Consider the following 18,880-nt stretch of genomic DNA (forward strand, 5'->3'; position numbering starts at 1 on the left):
CTTAGACGGCTCTGCTGGGCCCTCCTGGTCCTTGGGTGGGTTTGGGGGCTTAAGCCAGTCTCTGCAGGGGGTCACCCCACCCCTGACATCTGGCGAGCTCCTCTGCCTCACCTGCAGTGACACTCCCCAGCCGACCTTTAGAAGGACTCCCCTCCCCCGCGGGGCTCCTGTCGGTCCCTTTCCAGCCCCGGCCTCCCCGCTGCTCCCTGCCCGTAAACCCGCAGCTGTCTCTGCTGAACACAGCTTTTCCTCCTCCCACAGCCGCACTGGGAAAACCTGGCCCCTTGCCTCTAACAAGCATCGCTGAGCAGGAGGCGCCCCGTCCATCACCGGCTTCCACGGTAGCTCCGCCCACCACCCCTTCCGGTTGTTGCCGCAGATGCTTTTGGCTGCAAAGTCCTCCCGCGAGCCCACCCTGCTTCTCAGCCTGGCTGGCTTGGGATCAAGGCACATCCATGCCTTGTGGGGGCTCATCGCTGGGGTTGCTTGGCAGTGACCTTGGGAAACCTTGAAAGCCGGAGACTGCTCTCTGGCCACCCTGCCCTCTTCCAGAAGCCTGAGGAACTGCTGGGCCATCCAGACCCGCAGCGTTCTGCTCTCCTTTGACTCAAGGTCAGGGGGCAAGGCCGTGGGGGCGAGGACAAAGCCACCCCCGCCCGTCTGCTGGGAACGCAGGATGAGGACGGGTGGCAGTGCCAGAGTAGCCCCAGGGAGGCTGTGTGATGGGGGCAGTGATGAGGCCCAGATGGTCCAGCCCCCCGCCCACTGCAAGCATCCCCAGCAGAGGAAAATGGCCCTGCAATTGTACTTAATGACAGGTCACGTCTGCTGGAAACTTGTCTTCTGAGTTAATTCAGCCGGAGGAAGAGCTCCCAGGGTGTAAGTAACAGGGGAGCCTTTCGGCTCAGCCCCTACAACCGACTGTCAGCAAAGGAACTGAGGGAACCACATGCCTCCGTGGCCCTGGAGGGCGGGTGGCAGCATTCACTGCTCGCCCCCAAATGCATTTTCCTGTCAGGAAGCTTCACCCACCGCCTGGCCTTTCGGAAGGGCTGGCTTCACTGTGGACACGGCGAGAACTCATTGTGCCACCTCCAGCCCGAGGGTCCTGCCCTGTCTTCATTGCTCAGGTAGGACCTCAGGTGTGATCCACTGGGAAGCACCTTCCTCTGCTCATGAGTCTCGTCCACCCTGAGCCTCAGGCTGTGGTTTGATGGCCAAAGGGATATCTGCCTGGCTCCCTGCCACCAGCTTTTCACCAGCCCTTGTTGGGACACATAGACCTTGGGGAGCACAATTTCAGTGGAAGTTGGACCAGCTGAAATTGGATCTAGGGTTTCAAACTATTCCTCAGAAGACTGATGGGGCTTTAAGGAAAGAAGCGTTTTCGTGCTCAGCCACGATAGTGGAAATGTTGGGTTAGATGAAGTTAAGTCTTTGCAGCAGGACTTATCAGAGCCTTTGTTTCCTTAGCGACGCTTATTGAAGGCCTGCCAGTGGGCCAGGCTCAGGGCCAGGTTCTGGGGTGCCAGTGCTCATCCAAAGGGGGAAGCGGATAACCGATGCCTAATTATGTGACTAATTGCAGCTGTCATGGTGACGCACAGCAGAGACCGAGGGAATGAATGTGAAGCAGGAGGGAGATGGGCCCCTGGGTTGGGAACAGCTGGGACTTGTTAGGCTGAGTTAACTGGGCCTGGCTTCTCTGCCACGTCAAGGAGGGAGTGAGTGGCAGGAGCTGAGCTCAGCCGGAGTAGAGACATGAGATGACCCCTCCCATCTCTCCTGGGGTCAAGGAGAGCTCCCCAACTACACATGCGCAGTAAGGCCCCCGGGGGTCCTAAAGGGAGGGGCGCCAGGCCACAACGAGTCCTGACGCTGTCCCGGCATCCTTTGCTCTGGAATCCGTCTTTGTCAAAAGATGCGCACGCTTGTTGGGGAGGGTCCTGTGCCCCGTCAGGTGTGAGAATTCAAACAAGATAACAAGAACCGTGCTATTGAAGTGATTCAGTCACCGCTGGTGCGCTTCTCACTCCGGGGGACGCCCGTACCCACACTCCGCTTTAGGGTGTGTGGTACGGCCTTGCTTCTGACCTAAATAAACGCTATTGCTGTGACTCTAACAATACACTTCAGACCTCTTTTCACAGTCTCTGCCCCCTTGAAACCTTCTTGCTTTCAGCCCGGGGCAAGAATGAGGGCAGTCCTGTTTCTAGCCTTTAGCGAGTCTAGTGGCCGGGACTCCTGGTTTTCATCGAGGCTGCCCAGGTTCCATTCCTAAGCAGAAAATTAAGATCTCCGTCTAAGCCATCACTCTCTGCTGTCTCTCTCAGATCAAAAGTTCCCGGGGACCCTACTGGGATGGATGCTGCAGCTGGGCGCCTGAGGCTGAGGAGTCAGACGGGGGTGCTGGGTTCTCTGCCGGGCAGGGGGGCCCTTTCGGGAGCTGGCGTCTTGGAGGAGCAGGAAGAAGGCCAGCGCGGCTGGAGCATAGGTCGGGGTCTGGACTTATTAGGGCCTGGCGCCTGCTCCCTTTCTGACCCCCGGGAGCGAGGCAGGGGCCACATCCTACAAGGCTTCTAAGGCTTATTTGGATTTTCTCCTGGGAGAGGAGGCATCTTGCGAGGGCTTGTAAGCAGGCGTTGACAGGATAGCTGTCTCTTGAAAGATGCTCTGGGGTGTGTCCTGCTGGGGACAGGAGTTGGGTGGAGAGAGCCAGGGTGAGCCTGGGGCGGGGGAGGGCGCAGCAGCTTGGACCAGAGAGCGGTAGCGGGAGGAGGGTGGCCCAGGTCAGAGACGTGGCAGTGGCAAGATTGACGGCGTTGACAGCAGGAACCAGGACTGTGCCGGTGCCTGAGGGGCTGGCGGGGCATCTGAGGGGCAGAAAGACAGGTGTGGGGGTGCATGGGTGGTGGGGGGTGGGGTGGGGGGGCACGAGGAGGTCAGTTTTGTGCGCCCCGGGTTTGAGGTGCTGCTTCCAAGTAGTTAACCTTGAGCTCTGAGGATGGGTCTAGGCCAGCGTGGTGGGGGCTGGTGATTGGCCACGGGTCCCCTTCAACCACTTTAAAAAAAAAAAAAGAAAGAAAGAAAAAAAGGAAAGGAAAGTGCAGAGTAAGAACGGTGAGGGTTTATTCTGCGTCTTACTCTGAGGACCACGGCTGGGGATTCGGCCTCTCGGATGCCTGAGTAACTGCTCTGAAGAATTAAGGGAGGGGCCGTGCTACATAAGAAATTTTTGCTAGAAAAAAAGAATGGTTTGTTGCGGGTGTTGTCACTGCTGTGGCTTGGGCTGCTGTTGTGGTATGGGTTCGATCCCTGGCCCAGGAGCGTCTGCATTCTGTGACCGTAAACCAAAACAAACAAAAACCCCAGTGTAGTTGGAACCTCAAAAGACAGCTCATCACAAAGACAGCTCATCACAAAGAACAGACATCTGAAGTTAATGCTTTAGTGCTTTTCTATGTATGAGAAAATCCTAGAACCCTCCCGTCCTCCGTCTAATGAGCTCCAAAACCAGTTTGCCGTGAGACAGTGTTCCCTTAGATTTAGGCCTTTGATCCATTTTTAGTTAATTGCAAATTCCAAATTACCCCTTGGTAACCATGGTTTGTTTTCTATGTCTGTGAGTCTATTTCCGTTTTGTGAATGCGTTCATTTGTTTCATTTTTTTAGATTCCACATATGAGATATCACAGGATATTTGACTTTGACTTACATCACTTGGTATGATAATCTCTAGGTCCACACAGTGTGTTTGCAAATGGCAGAATTTCATTCTTTTTATGGCTGAGTCATATTCCATTGTGTACTCGCACCCCGTCTTCATTATCCACTCCCATGTTGATGGGCATTTAGGTTGCTTCCATGACTTGGCTGTTGTGAGCAGGGCTGCTATGAACTATTAAGTTTCGGAATTGGGACCTGAGAGTCCTCCAGCTTTGCTGTTTTTCAAGATTGGTTTGGCTGTTCTGACATTTCCCCATGAAACTGAGCATCAGTTTTTCATCTCCGCAAAAGGGTAGCTAGGATTTGGACAAGGATTGTGTTGAATCTCTAGATCAATTGGAGGAGAACTGTCATCTCGACAATATGTATTAAGCCTCCCAATCTGTGAACACGGAGTATCTTTTCATTTATTCGTCTTCTTTAATTTCTTGTAGTGATGTTCTTTAGTTTTCACTAAGTCTTGCCTTCTTTTAAAAATTTATTCCCGACTTTTTTTTTCTCTTTGACGCTATCATAAATGGAATTGTTTTGATGATATTGTAAATGGAAATTGTTTTCTGAATTTCTTTTTTTTCTCCAAATTGAAACTTATTTTAAAAACTAAAGCAGGGAGTTTCCATTGTGGCTCAGTGGAAATGGACCCGACTGGTATCCATGAGGATGTCAGTTTGATCCCTGGCCTCGCTCAGTGGGTGAAGGATCCGGTGTTGCTGTGAGCTGTGGTGTAGGTTGCAGAGGCAGCTCAGATCTGGTGTGGCTGTGGTGTAGGCTGGCAGCTGCAGCTCTGATTCAGCCCCTAGACTGGGAACTTCCATATGCTACAGGTGTGGCCATAAAAAACAAACAAAAAAACCCCTAAAGCATTGGCGTTCTCCTGGGGCACAGCAGGTTAAGGGTCCAGCATGGTCCCTGCAGTGGCTTGGGTCATGTCCACATACCATGGGTGTGGCCGAAAAATTCAGTCATTAAAATCCTAACCTAAGACAATACTAAGAAAAATATGGTTTGTTTGTTTACAATAAAATCCTATATTATCACTTAAGAATAAAATAATATAGTAGTTTGTATCTTTCCCCCTTAAACATTTTTTCAATTTTATTTTTATTTTATATTGGAGTGTATAGTTGATTGACAATATGTTATCTTCAAGTGTACAGCAAAGTGGTTCAGTTATACATGTATGCATTCTTTTTCAGGTTCTTTTCCCACATAGGTTATTACAAAATATTGAGTAGCATTTACTGTGCTATACAGTAGGTCTTTGTTGAGTATTTATTTTATATATAGTGATACATGTTAAGTAAATGTATACGTTAGGCCCAAACTCCTATTTTATCCCTCTCGCTCTTTCTCCTTTGGTAACTGCAAGTTTGTTTTCAAAGTCTATGAGTCTGTTTCTGTTTTGTAAATAGATTCCTTTGTATCATTTTTGAAGATTCTGCATATAAGTGATATATGATATTTATCTTTGTCTGACTTCGCTTAGTGCAATAATTTTTAGGTCCATCCACGTTCCTGCAGATGGCATTATTTCATGTTTTTTTTTAATGGTTGAGTAATATTCCATTGTATTTATGTACCACATCTTTATCCATTCCTCTGTTGATGGACACTTAGGTTGCTTCCACGTCTTGGCTGTTGTAAATAGTGCTGCAGTGAACATTGGGGTGCATGTATCTTTTTCAAAGTTCAGTTTTCTCTGGATAAAAACCTAGGAGTGGGATTGCACTATCATATGGTGGTTCTATATGTAGTTTTAAAGGAAGCTCTAGACTGTTCTCCACAGTGGTTGTACCAATTTACCTTCCCACCAACAGTGTTGGAGGGCTCCCTTGTCTCCACAGCCTCTCCAGCATTTGTTGTTTGTAGACTTTTTGATGATGACCACTTTGACCGGTGGGAGGTGATGCCTCATTGTAGTTTTGATTTGCCTTTCTGTAAAATTAGTGATGCTGAGCATCTTTTCATGTGCTTTTTGGCCATACGTTTGTCTTCCCTGGAGCAACGTCTATTTAGCTCTTTCCATTTTTTGATGAGATTTGTTTTCTCGATATCGAGCTGCATGAGCTATTTCTATATTTTGGAGATGTGTCACATTCTGGTCACTTCATTTGCAAATGTTTTCTCCCATTCTGTGGGTTGTCTTTTTTCATGGTTTCATTTGCTGTGCAAAAGCTTTTAAGTTTAATTAGGTCCCATTTGTTTAGTTTGGTTTTTCTTTTCCTTACTCTGGGAGGTGGATCCAAAAAGATGTTGCCGTAACTTATGTCCAAGAGTGTTCTGCCTGTGCTTTCCTCTAAGAGTTTTATAGTGTCCAGTCTTTCATGTAGGCTTTTAATCCATTTTGAGTTTATTTTTGTGTATGATATTGAGAGAATGTTCTCATTTTGTTCTTTAGCATGTAGCTGCCCAGTGTTCAGCACCACTTATTGAAGAGACTGTCTTTTCTCCATTGTATTTTCTTGCCTCCTTTGTTGTAGAACAATTGGCCATATGTGCATGGGTTTATTTCTGGGCTTTCTATCCAGTTTCCTTGATCTATGTTTCTGTTTTTGTACTAGTACCGTACTGTTTGGATTACCATGGCTTTGTGGTATAGTCTGAAGTCAGGGAACCTGACTCTTCCAGCCCTGTTTCTCTTTCTCAGAATTGCTTTAGCCATTTGTGGTGTTTCGTGTTTCCATACAGGTTAAAAATTTTTTTTGTTCTAGTTATGTGAAAAATGCAATTGGTGATTTGCTGGGGATTGCATTGAATCTACAGATTGCCTTGGGTAATATAGTCATTTTGACAATACTGACTCTTCCAATCCAAGAGCACGATATATCTTTCCATCTGTTTGTGTCATCTTCGGTTTCTTTCATTGGCATCTTATAGTTTTCAGAGTACAAGTCTTTTGCCTCCTTAGATAGGCTTATTTCTAGGTATTTTATTCTTTTTTGACACTATGGTAAATAAGATTGTTTCCTTAATTTCTCTTTCTTATCTTTTGTTATTCATGTATAGAAATGCAAGTGATTTCTGTGTATTAATTTTGTATCCTGCAACTTTACCGAATTCACTGATGAGCTCTGACAGTTTTCTGGTAGCATCTTTATCATTTTCTATGTAGAATATCGTGTTGTGCAAGAGGCTTACTGCTTCTTTTCCAATTTGGATTCTTTTTATTTTTCTTTTCTGATTGCTATGGCTAGAACTTCCCAAACTATGTTGAATAAAATTGGTGATAGTGGACGTCCTTGTCTTGTTCATGATCTTAGAGGAAATGCTTTCCGCTGTTCACTGTTGAGTATGATGCTAACCATGGCCTTGTCATATATGGCCTTGATTATGTTGAGTCAGGTTCCCCCGTGTCCATTTTCTGGAGGGTTTTAATCAAAAATTGGTGTTGAATTTTGTCAAAAGCTTTTTCTGCCTCTGTTGAGATGATCAGATTTTTATTCAACTTGTTAATGTGGTATATCACACTGATTTATGAATATTGAAAAAATCCTGGGATAAATCCCGCTTGATAATGGTGTGTGCTCTCTTGAATGTATTGTTGGATTGGGTTTGCTAAAGTATTTTGCCTCTGTGTTCCTCAGTAATAGTGGCCTGTAATTTTCTCCTTTGGAGATATTTTTGTCTGGTTTTGCTATCAGGGTGATGGTGGCCTCATAGAATGATTTCGGGGGTCTTCCTTCCTCTAATTTTTTGGGAAGAATTTCAGGAGGATAGATGTTAACAATTCTCTAAATGTTTGATAGAATTTGCCTATAAAGCCATTTTTGTTGGTTGGAAGTTTTTAAATCACGGTTTCAATTTCAGTATTTGTGATTGGTCTGTTTATATTTTATATTCTGTTTATATTCTGTTTATATTTATTTTATATTGGTCTGTTATATTTATAACATATATATATACATATATATATATATATGTTATACCAGAAGACTGTACCTTTTTGAGAATTTGTCCATTTCTTCTAGGTTGTCCATTTTATTAGCATAGAGTTGCTAGCAGTGGTCTCTCTCTCTCTCTTTTTTAAGGGTCGCACCTATGGCATATGGAAATTTCTGGGTCAGGGATTGAACCCATGTCTCTGTAGAGACCTAAGCTGCTGCAGTCAGATTCTTAACTTACTATGACACAGTGGGAACTCCTTGTAGTAGTCTCTTCTAATCCTTTGTGTTTCTTATGATCCTTTGAAGTCAGTTGTGACCTCTTTTTCATTTCTAATTCTCCATTTCATTTCTAATCTTTGTGGTTTGAAGCCTCTCCCTTTTTTTTTCTTGATGAGGCTGACTAAAAGTTTATCGATTTTGTTTATCTTTTCAAAGAACCAGCGTCTAGTCTCATTGATCTTTTCTGTTGTTTTCATCTCTATTTCATTTATTTCTGCTCTGGTTTTAATGATTCTTTCTACTTGCTTTGGGTTTTGTTCTTCTTCCTCCTCTTGCTTTAGGTGTAAGTTTAGTTGGTTGGTTGGGATTTTTCATATTTCCTAAGGTAAGGTTGTATTGTTATCAACTTCCCTCTTAGAACTGTGTGCTTCTGTGTCTCTTTTTGGATCTTCCTATGTTCATTTTCATTTGTCTTTAGATATTTTTTGATTTTCTCTTTGATTTTTTCAGTGATCCATTGGTTGTTTGCTAGCATATTGTTTAGCCTCCACATGTTTGGGTTTTTACAATTTTTTCCCTTGAAGTTGATTTCTAATCTAGTGTCATGGTCGGGAAAGATGCTTGCTATGATTTCAATTTTCATAGATTTAACAAGGCTTGATTTGTGCCCAAGCATATGGTCTATCCTGGAGGATGTTCCATGTGCACTGGAGAAGAATGTGTATTCTGCTGCTTTTGAATGGAATATTCTATAAATATCAATCAAGTCCGTCTGGTCTAGTGTGTCATTTAAGGCCTGTGTTTCCTTATTGATTTTCTATCTGGAAGATCTGTCCACTGGATTGCTTTTTCTTAATATAGCAGTCTATATACGTACTAGATTAAGTTGCTGGTCTGTGAGTTTCAAATGCATTTCTGCATTTGTACCCTCCTGCCGATTGCTGGTTTTGATGTCTTATTTGTGTCTTGATGATTTCCTACCTTTACTGGTGCACTTTCCCATTGATAATTTTCTTGTTTCTAGTTGTGGCCTTTTCTTTTCCACCTAGAGAAGTTCCTTTAGCATTTATTGTAAAGCTGGTTTGGTAATGCTGAATTCTCTTAGCTTTTGCTTATCTGTAAAGCTTTTAATTTCTCCCTTGAATCTAAACAAGAGCCTTGCTGGGTAGAGTATTATTGGTTTTAGCTTTTTCCCTTTTATCCCTTTAAATATATTGGGCCATTCCCTCTGGCCTGCAGAGTTTCTGCCGATGTTGAGACTCAAAATTGGCTTCTTGTAACTCTTGGCTTGGCACACCTCTGCCTCATGCCAAGGGGGGTTCTCCCTTGGGCTGCAGCATGGCGCCCTCAGTTTCATTAGCAGGTTTCAATGAGTTTTATGCCAGGATAAATCAGGATACATGTTATAATGTCTATGTTCCTCTAAAAGACAAAATATATGTAATAACTAAGATAATAGGGAGGGAATGAAATAAGTTATTTAAGAAGGCAAGAAAGGAAAACAAAGGGAATTTAGGGGAGTTCCCGTCGTGGCACAGCAGAAACGAATCTGACTAGGAACCATGAGGCTGCAGGTTGGATTCCTGGCCTCGCTCAGCGGGTTAAGGATCCGGCATTGCCGTGAGCTGTGATGGAGGTCACAGATGCGGCTCAGGTCTGGCGTGGCTGTGGCTGTGGTGTAGGAGGGCAGCTACAGCTCTGATTAGACCCCTAGCATGGGAACTGCCATATGTCATGAGCGCAGCCCTAAAAAGCAAAAAAAAAAAAAAAAAAAAAAAAAAAGAAAAAGAAAGGGAATCCAGAAGAGGCAAGACAAATAATAAGTACTTCATGAGATAATAGATTTAAATCCCATATATTAGTCATTTTATGAAATGAAAGTGGACTAAATGCTCTACTTTAAAGGCAAAGCTTGTTCCATCCCAAAGCCTTTCCCCGGTGGTGGGTGATGGATGGTTGTTCATTTGCTCTGGCACCACTGGTCCCTCAGGTCCTGAGGAGAAGGTTCTAGAAGCCCCAGGTCCCAGCAGAAGTTCCGCGGCAGTTGGCATCCCTCAGGGGAAGGGAGCCATTTGCTTTACTGGTCTGGGAGGGAGCTTCCCATCACCTGGCTCTGCCTGCTGCCCGAGCAGCTGTTTGCCCTCAGCAGGTGAGTCGCTGTGAATTGTGTGTGGTGCTCAGAGGCAAAGCCAAGGGGGTTCCAGAGGACAGAGGGGAACCCGGGCCTGGCAGCGGCCCCCTCACCTGCCCTGGAAGGGGCTCTGTTACCCAGTCGGGGGTCTGCGCCCAGCATGTGGGCTGCCACCGCTGGCCTCGCCCCTTCCTGAAGCCCCGTCTCCCTGAGGCAGACCACCGTCCACTCTGCCTCAGCCCCCTGTCCTCCTGGAAGCCCCTAACCCTGGCGTCCTCCTGTCGGGGTGTCCCCTTACCCCCCCACATGGCTGCGTTTGCTCTCCTCCTGAGCTGTTGTCAGGGGACAGCACTGTCGGTGGGGACCTCCTGGCCTCCCCCCAACACGTGGCTGGGTGGGAGTTGAGGTAAGACCAGCAGATGGGGACAGAGACCTGGGGGACCCGGGGGCCTCGGGAAGGGGTCCACCCTGATGCCATTCTTGGAAGAAAAGTTGATTTTGTAAAGGCCCTAATCTCCAGAAACTGTACGTCAGAGGCTGCTCCCTTAAATGCCAGGAGCACTGCCAACTTGGCAAGACCTGCCTGGTTGCCTTGACCCCCAGGGTTCCCCTGCCTTCCTGTCCCCACGTCTGTACGACGAGGACAGGGATGCTGGCTCAGACAGCCCGGGGGGGGGGGGTGACTTAACAGACACGCACAGCTCTTGTTGGAGCTTCTTATGGGCGGGGTGGCTGGCACGCCCCCTCTTTGTTCACAGATGTGCCAGCATATGGGTTTGGCTCACTGGCCACCAGAGTCCTTGCTGCTCACTTGATGTATTTTCCCCAAGTTTCCTCATGGAGAGATTTGACTCCGAATAAACCCCAGACCATGGGGATAACTCTACGAGGCTACTGCCTCCCTCCCGTCGTGGTACAGCGGACGGGCTGAAAGACAACTGCTTTCCTGGTTAGGAGGGTCTTTCGGGGGAACTGCGGACCGATAGACTTTCAACAGCAGTAGCTTTGGTCGACCCAAAGGCCAGACTCTGAGTAGTGCTGGCATCTGCACAGTGCGCTTGTCAGGTCTGGAGTCAGAGAAAGTCTGGGAATTTGGGCTGGAGGAGCGACACAGCGGCTGGGCGGTCCCTCCCTGTCCACATGGTCCACAGGCCCCCAGAGGAGCTGAGTGCCCCCAAGTCCCCACAGAAATCTAGGAGCTACGCCCCTCCACCAAGCTGTGACAAAAGCCAGCATCAGGCGTGTCTTTTCACTCAACTCTGCAGAACGCATTCCCCTCCCCTGCCCCAGGCCGGCCCTCTGGACAGAGCCCACAGTTATTTGGGATTTTGATATTTTGTTCAGCATGAATTCGTATTAATTTTGCTTGTTACAAAGTATTGAAAGACCTTTTGTCTTGGTTACTGAGAGTCCGGGCATCCCTTTAAATTTTGTGCCTCACCTGGTCCTGGCCTTTGGGGCTTCAAGGGGATCCCCCCAGCTCTCCAGTTAAGCCCACCCCTCCTCTGAGCTAACTCGGGCCACAGGGGCGCGCAGCCAGGGCTCTGAGGGATTCTCCGGGGGAATGTGAGCTTCAGAGGGGTCCGTGGGGATCCTCTTAGGGGCACATGATGGGGGTGGCGGATGGAAGAGAGGCGGACGGGCTGGCCAGAAGTTGGGGTTCACTATGGCTGAGGTTAGGACAGGGGAGCGAGATGGACTTCACACCCGCATGTGGGGTCCACCTGCTCCTGTCTGGGATCTTTTTCTGGGGGTTAAGCCCACGGTGTGTGGAGGTTCCCAGGCCAGGGGTCAAACCCAAGCTACAGCAGTGACAACGCCGAATCCTTGGCCACCAGGAAACTCCCCACCCCTCCTGTCTGAGTTTGGCGCCTATCCTGGGGGTGGGATGTCACCTTCCTGGGACCCTTCAACCTGACCCTTCTGCGGCCCCACTTGGCCTTTGCCCCCCCAGTCACCTCCTGACTCTGGCTGTGACCCTTCCCTGTTCCCAGCCCTCATCTCTCCCTTCCCAGCCTGCTCACCACATGGTCCCAGGTAGCGCACGCATCACTCCTGCCATGTCGCCTGCTCCATGGTGTCACCCGACATGGGGCAGGGGGCAGCTGTCCGGCCAGAGCAGATGGACACCGGCCCCCCGGTCCCTTACCTACCCCCACCCCCGCCCCCAGAGCTGGAAACGGTGTAGTCACTCACCCCTTTTCTTTTTCTATTGGTTAGAAGAGGGGTTTCAGATGGTCCCCGGGACGGGCGGGAGGTCTCCCCAGGAGCCTGGGCTGCACCCGTGTCTCTGTCCCGTGTCTCCGTCGCATCACAGGGTCCCAGAAGGTCAACATGACAATTACCCCAGACGTGAGATTAGAGTATCTGGAGGGCGTCGCGTCCGTCTTCCTCAAGTTCAAGCCAGACAAGTGGCATAAAATGGTCTCAGTGGAAGAGAACATGGGTTTGCTCACCGAATTCTTCGAGAAGCCGGACGTCCTGGTTCTGGTGCTGGCGCTGAGCCCCGCCGGCACGATCTCGCCCTGCCTGGGCTTCCCCGCCTCCCTCAAGTCCAAAGGGCTGTACTTCATCAAGAAGAGACCCGACAGCATCAGCAAGGACAACTACAAGGACCGTCTGGTCTACGGGGACATCGGCCCTGCGCCCGTGGACCAGCTCATCGCCGTCGTGGAGGAGGTGGGTGCATCCAGGCCGCCCTGGGGCAGGGCGAGGGCTCAGGGGGCGGGTCACCTATTTCTCCTACTTTCCATGAGCGGCCGAGAGCCCTGCTCCTCAGAGGGGGTCCCCAGGCCTGGAAGCGGGTTAGACATGCAAAGGCTCAGGCCAGCTGCCCGGTCCGTGGAGACAGACACACTTTCCATCAAGACCTCCAGGGGATGCTGGGCACCTGCGGGCTGGGCGGCCCCGGCCACGGCCTGTCCTCTCTGAAATCGCTGGCACCTCCGTGCTGCACTGGGGACGTCCCCCTCGTAGCCTCCGAGGGTGGGGGCCATTCGTGCTCCAGTAGATGGGATTCCCAATTCTGAGATTGAGTAAAGAAAGGAAAAAAACAGGTGGTGTTTTATGTGTGTCTCCGCCATCTGCCTCCTCCCCTGACTCGCCATCGGCAGGCGAGGCAGGTGTCGCCCCCTCCGGGCAGTCGAAGCAGCCAGGGTTTCAGGAACTTAGCTTTCCTGCTCATGGTGCTCTCGTCCGTGAGATGGGGGCGTGCTCCCTCCCTTGACTTAACTTGGGCCACGGCGGGGGGGGGGGGGGGCACAGCCAGGACCCGGGCCCGCCTCCCCTGGGGTCTGGAGGCAGCTGGCGTGGCCAGCCTAGAGCTGGAGTACAGGGCATTTATCATTCCCGGCTGGGGCCACCCAAACGAAGCACCATAGTCTGGAGGCTGCAGGTCCCAGATCAAGGTGTGGGCAGGGCTGGTTCCTTCCGAGGCCTCGCTTCTTAGAGTGTAGACGGCCTGCCTCACATGGCCTTGGGCCTTCACAGGGCTCTCCCCCTGTGCGTGGCGTCCTGTCCTCTTTTTGTAAAGGACAGTGGTTCTGTTGGGTTAGGACTCACCTCAATCACCTCATTTTAACTCAGTCACCTGCTGCAAGGCCCTTTTCCGAATACAGTCACAGCCTGGGGTGCTAGGGGTCAGGACTCCCACGTTTAAATGGGGGGACACAAGCCCACCCGTAACAGCACCCCCAGGCAGAGCAGCGCGTGTGCCGTTGTGGCAAAGGGTCTCCCTTCCCGGAGATGGCTTTGCCCCTGCACGGGCACGGGGGCTGGGCTGCTGTCACTGTCTTGGCACCGCAGCCGGCCCCGCCTCCTCCTGCAGAGACGGGCTCAGGCTGAGGGCTCGATGCTCCTCCTGGGTGTCGCCCGGTGGAGACAGGCTCCGGCAGAGCCTCAGAAGCCTCTCTTTCCAGGTTCTCGACTCGCTGTTAAACCAGAGCGAGAATCTGAGCGGCTGGCCCCGTGTGGTCTCGGAGGACCTGGTGAAGCAGGTCCACAAGCTGAAGAACGAGATGTTTGTGATGGGCGGCAAGATCAAGGGCAAGACCCTGCTGCCCGTCCCGGAGCACCTGGGCAGCCTGGACGGCACGCTGGAGTCCATGGAGAGGTGGGGCAGGGAGAGGTGTCTTGCCGGAGCTGGTGAAACGGGTGCAGGAAGGCGCCTTTGGGTGCCAAGCCTGAGGTCAGAGGACCTAGGACAGAACGGGACGAGGCACTGAATACCTGGGCTCCAGCTCCGCCTCCATCACACATGTGGATTGAGCCCAGCATCACATGACATGCAAAAGGTGTCCCACTGTGACTGGTCCCATGGCCAGGAAAGGGATAATACCCAGCTTTAGGACGTGGGTACCGAGGGCCAGTGATGGGCGTGGCAGGCATCTTCACAGGTGCTGTGTGTGCCTCTAAATAGAGCCCATGGCGAACCAGAGGCCCCGGGAAGCACGAAGGCTCTGAAGTGTCCCCTTGTACCTCCCTGAGCGCTATTTGCGACCGCCTGGCATGGGTGGCTCTCAGAGTGGCTGTAGTGACACCGTGTTCCCTTAGTCTGTCGGCGGGGTGCTGCTCCTGGGGTGCCTGTTGTAGGGGCGGGTCATCCACAACCCAGCCCACGCCTCGGGGTGACCCCAGTCAGATGCCCGAGGGGCCATGGGGAACGTGGATTTTTTCCCCAGAGCTCGTCCCCCTCTTTCTTAGGGGCAGCAGCGTCCCTGGCAACAGCCAGCGTTGCCCCAGGGTCTGTCGTGGCCGAGAGCCTCGGTGGCGGTGGGGGTGTGAGGGGGGTCTCCGCCCAGAGGGGTGGAGCTGGGAGAACAGCAGCGTCCGGCTGAGCACGTCTCCCGCCTGCCCTGCAGGATCCCCTCCTCCCTGGACAACTCGCTGCTCCACGCCATCGAGACCATTGTCATCGACTGGTCCCACCAGATCCGGGACGTGCTGAGCAAAGACTCAGCCCAGGCCCTGCTGGATGGGCTGCACCCGCTGCCCCGCGTCGAGTTTGAGTTCTGGGACGCCCGGCTGATAAACCTCAAGTGCATCCACGAGCAGGTGACGCCCGCTGGAGTCCTGAGCACCCGGCCTTCCCCGAGGGGACCCGGGGGCCCACCTGAATCCCTCAGCTCCAGCCGCCAGGCTCTGTTGAAAGGCTGACGTCTTCCTCCTCCTCCCCGTCTCAGCTCAACAGGCCCAAAGTGAATAAAATAGTCGAGATCCTGGAAAAAGCCAAAAGCTGCTACTGGCCAGCTCTGCAAAACGTATATACGAACGTCACTGAAGGTGAGCAGGTGCCCTAGGAGGCCCCGCCCTCAAGAGGAGAACTCCTATCGGAGAGGCTGGCGGGGCCCCTCGCCCACCCTGAGGGCATACGTCTTCCCCATCAGCGGTTTCCTAGAGGCTTCCTTTGGAGGAAGACCCATTTCCTGAGGAGCAGGTGTCTGTAGACACACAGAGCTGCCCGTCACCATTTCCGGCCGTCGGGGGCGGGGGCCAGGTTCTGCCCCCATGTGGCTGAGCCCCTGTTCTCGTTCCGGGCAGGCCTGAAGGAAGCCCACGATATCGTGCTGTACCTGAAGCCTCTGCAAATCTTGCTGGAGGAGACGGAGCAGGCCGACTTCACGATGGTGTGTTGGCAGGAGAACGGTCACTGGGCAGGGGCCGGGCTGAGCCTTGGGGGGAGCAGGGACCGGGGGCTTCCTGGCTGTGGTTGGATGCGAGGACCGAGGGAGCGCCTCTTCCTTCCACGGGGTGGGGGTGGGGGTGGGGGGCGCTCCTGGAGCTGCGGGGCGGGGAGAGCCGAGACGCTGCCGCCAAGCGCCCGCCCGGCCCGTCCCTCCCAGCTCCCGACCTTCATCGCCAAAGTGCTGGACACCGTCTGCTTCATCTGGGCCACCTCCGAGCACTACAACACGCCCTCCAGGGTCATTGTCATCCTGCAGGAGTTCTGCAACCAGCTCATCGAGACGGTAGCCCCACCCGGCCTCGGCCGCCCTCCCCTTCCCGCTGCTCCGGTCCCCTCTTCCCGTCGGCACCCCCAGCAGCTCAAACACAGGCAAAGATGTTGACACGGGGATTTGCAGGCTTCCGGCGAAGGCTGGGCCCTCTGGGTGGCCACCCAGCCTTCTCCCAAGACCTGGGCAGTGCCAGCCCGACCTGCCCTGTGCTGCAAGGAGGGAGGAAGGAAGGCGGGGCTACTCCTCCTCCGCGTCCCAGCACCCCAAGACGCAGCCGTGGTCTTGGCAGGGTTTGTGTGCGCCTCACCAAGCGGCCTCCTGCCTCGGCGCGGATGCCCCTTCATCTTCCGCTTCACAAGCACCTGTGCGCCGGCCACCAGGGCCTGAGATGCAGCCTTGCCACCCTGGGCCACTGCTGCATGTGTTAGAAGCACAGTGGCAGCCCTGTCTGCAGGCAGGCCCAGAAGGTCCCAGTGGCCAGGATCCTGCAGCTGTAGCAGGACTGCGTTTCTCAGCCCCTTAGAGGGACCCTAGCTGTCTGCCACCAGAGCTGGTTGTGCTGCAGCCTTTAGCACGGGGTGAGGGGCCAGAGAGGGAAGCGGCTCAGGCTCCCCAAAAACGGCCCAGCGGTGGGCAGACAGGCTGGGACCCGAGCCAGAGGGGCAGCGGATGTGCCAGAGCGGCAGCTGGGGCCCCGGGCAGGTTGGTCTAAGCTGCCCAGCGACTGCAGACAGCGCGCCTGGACGTCACTGCGGCAGCTCGTCCCAACTTAGGGAACGTCTCCCTTTGGCCCAGACGCGAACCTTCCTGAGCCCCGAGGAGGTGCTGAAAGGCCTGCAGGGCGAAATCGAGGAGGTTCTGAGCGGCATCTCTCTGTCCGTGAGCGTCTTGAAGGAGCTGTACCGGGCCTATGACTTCTGCTGCGCGAACATGAAGCTTTTCTTCAAGGTGCGGCTGGGTTTGCAGGGAGCGAATGGGGGCAAGGGGGAGAGGGGGGCAGGTGGCCCCCCCGCTGGGCCACACGGACGTGTCAGAGGCCATGCGGCCCCCACCCCCCCTCTGTCTCTCTCTCCCCTCAAAGGACAAGGAGCCGGTGCCTTGGGAATTCCCTTCTTCTCTTGCCTTTTCCAGGATCAATTCCTTCTTCCATCGTGTCCAGACCATCGAGGTAAGAGTGACGTTTGGCTCGCCTCCCCCCGCCCCTCCCCAGCTGCCCGCATCTCAGGAGAGCTGTGTCTTCCGGCCTTCACGTCGGCTCCCAGTCGGGAGTTAGAAGTCCCACCCAAATGTCTGTGTGACGGGGAAACGGGGCATCTGCACCTGTTCCGGTTGCTTTTGCCCTTCCCCCTGCCTTCTGTCTCTGAGCAGGTTCATGACCCATTGCACGGCCGGGGTCAGGAAGCCTGGAGGCCAAGGGGGGAGTTGGTGGGACTAAGCAGAAAGGAAGAGGCCAGCAGGACTGGTTTGGATACATAATGAAACACAGCAAACTGAGATTTCAAAGCGGCTCCAAACAGTTTGCTCTGGGGAAAAGAGGCGGGGGCTGAAGGCACGAGCAGGGCAAGGAAGCGTCCCTTTCTGTTCTGTCATCTTCTGTACGGTCTTTAGGGAACACCACCTGTGCTCATAGTCCCACCATGTAAAACAGAGAGGGCTCCTCCGTGACCGCTGGGCGGTGATTTCATGGTGGCGGCATCAGCAGCGGTTCCAGGAAGGCCCGTCTGGGTCTCGCCCACACCCTCTGGGAGGCAGAGCGGGGCCCGCGAGGACCCCAGGTCTCCGTCACAGGTTGGCCCTGAGGGCCTTGAAGTGAGGGCTTCCAGCCTGAGACCCTGAGGTTCCGGCCGAGTGTGTGGCCACCTAGCCTTTGGTCCCCACATTATCAGTCCCGAGTGAGGAAGAAGCTGCTGGGGAAGACGGGCTTTGGGGGGGCAGCCGCGCCCTGCTCCGTGGACACACGAGCCCAGAGCTCAGGGTGGGGTCGTGCTGTTGGCCTCCACTGGTTCGTTGGGTTAGAGCTCGACCCCCGTCTCCCATCTCAGCGCCGGGGCCCCTCCCTCCTCCACTTCCCGAGCACACGTTTGTCAGCCACCAGGCAGACACTCGGGGGAAATGGCACCAAGCCTGGCACCGGCCTGGGGGGCTTCTGTCTCTACGGCACCGGGCCCTGCAGGGAGCCTCCAGGGGCTCGATGGGGAAATAAGAGGTACGCACAGAGGCGTTGGATGACTCGGTCGGACTGAGTGGGGTTAAACACCCAAATGGTGCGGGGAGCGCTGGGGGTTCTGGAAGGGAAGGAACCACTGCGGGCAGAAATGGTTGGGCGGGCTCTCAGGGGTTGGCGAGGTAGACCCAGGCGGCCACGGAGGGGGACCTACACACGAGCAGCTGTCGGGGGTCCGGTGTGTGAGGCCATCGGGAAGCACTGCATGCCTTTCCACCGGGGTCCTCCCACGGCCAAGGAAGTGGGGACCCCCGGAAGCGGGTGACGGATTTCGAGGCATCCTTTGGCGAGACTGCCGCCTCCTCCCTCCCCTCCCCCTCCCCCTCCTCCTCCACTTTCACAGCTCGGAGATGTGTCTTTTCCCCTGTGTTCCAGAACCAGCTTTAGAGGACAGTAGGGCCAGTAGACAGAGTGACACCAATGCTCCAGGCTGTCGTGGGACCCTGGGCATCCAGCCCCCTCCCCCTCCCTGCCGGGGTCAGAGCTGGAAGAGTCACTCCAGCTCTGGGCCTCGTTAGGAAGGTGGACTGACGAGGCGTGCTGGGGTTTCCTCCGCCAGAATCTTTATAAAACAGCCATTGAGTTTCTGAAGCTGGAGAAGATCGAGCTCGGGGGCGTGAGGGGCAGCATCCTGGGCAGCCAGGTCACCCAGATCTACGAGGAGGTCTTTGAGCTGGTGAAGGTTTTTGCCGACTGCAAATATGACCCCTTGGACCCCGGAGATTCGGTGAGTGGGGGGCCT

General features: G+C 53.1%; 1 protein-coding gene across 1 annotated transcript in view; it reads left to right on the plus strand.

Moving 5' to 3' along the window:
* Positions 1 to 305: 305 nt before the first annotated feature.
* Positions 306 to 18,880, plus strand: part of DNAH17 (dynein axonemal heavy chain 17) — a 111,746-nt gene continuing 93,171 nt past the window's right edge. The window contains exons 1-13 of the mRNA XM_084983417.1: positions 306 to 612; positions 819 to 879; positions 1,019 to 1,130; positions 9,820 to 9,978; positions 12,278 to 12,639; positions 13,878 to 14,071; positions 14,820 to 15,012; positions 15,141 to 15,240; positions 15,499 to 15,584; positions 15,801 to 15,926; positions 16,710 to 16,862; positions 16,996 to 17,082; positions 18,698 to 18,865. Coding sequence (XP_084839543.1) covers positions 12,295 to 12,639; positions 13,878 to 14,071; positions 14,820 to 15,012; positions 15,141 to 15,240; positions 15,499 to 15,584; positions 15,801 to 15,926; positions 16,710 to 16,862; positions 16,996 to 17,082; positions 18,698 to 18,865 — 1,452 coding nt within the window. The 5' untranslated portion in view covers positions 306 to 612; positions 819 to 879; positions 1,019 to 1,130; positions 9,820 to 9,978; positions 12,278 to 12,294. The remainder of the gene's footprint in view (positions 613 to 818; positions 880 to 1,018; positions 1,131 to 9,819; positions 9,979 to 12,277; positions 12,640 to 13,877; positions 14,072 to 14,819; positions 15,013 to 15,140; positions 15,241 to 15,498; positions 15,585 to 15,800; positions 15,927 to 16,709; positions 16,863 to 16,995; positions 17,083 to 18,697; positions 18,866 to 18,880) is intronic.

This window comes from Sus scrofa, chromosome 12 (genome assembly GCF_054392235.1).
Source record: "Sus scrofa isolate SSC_HxYL_T2T_F1_AM1 chromosome 12, Sscrofa_HxYL_maternal_Yorkshire_Landrace_v2.0, whole genome shotgun sequence".
Classification (NCBI taxonomy): domain Eukaryota; kingdom Metazoa; phylum Chordata; class Mammalia; order Artiodactyla; family Suidae; genus Sus; species Sus scrofa.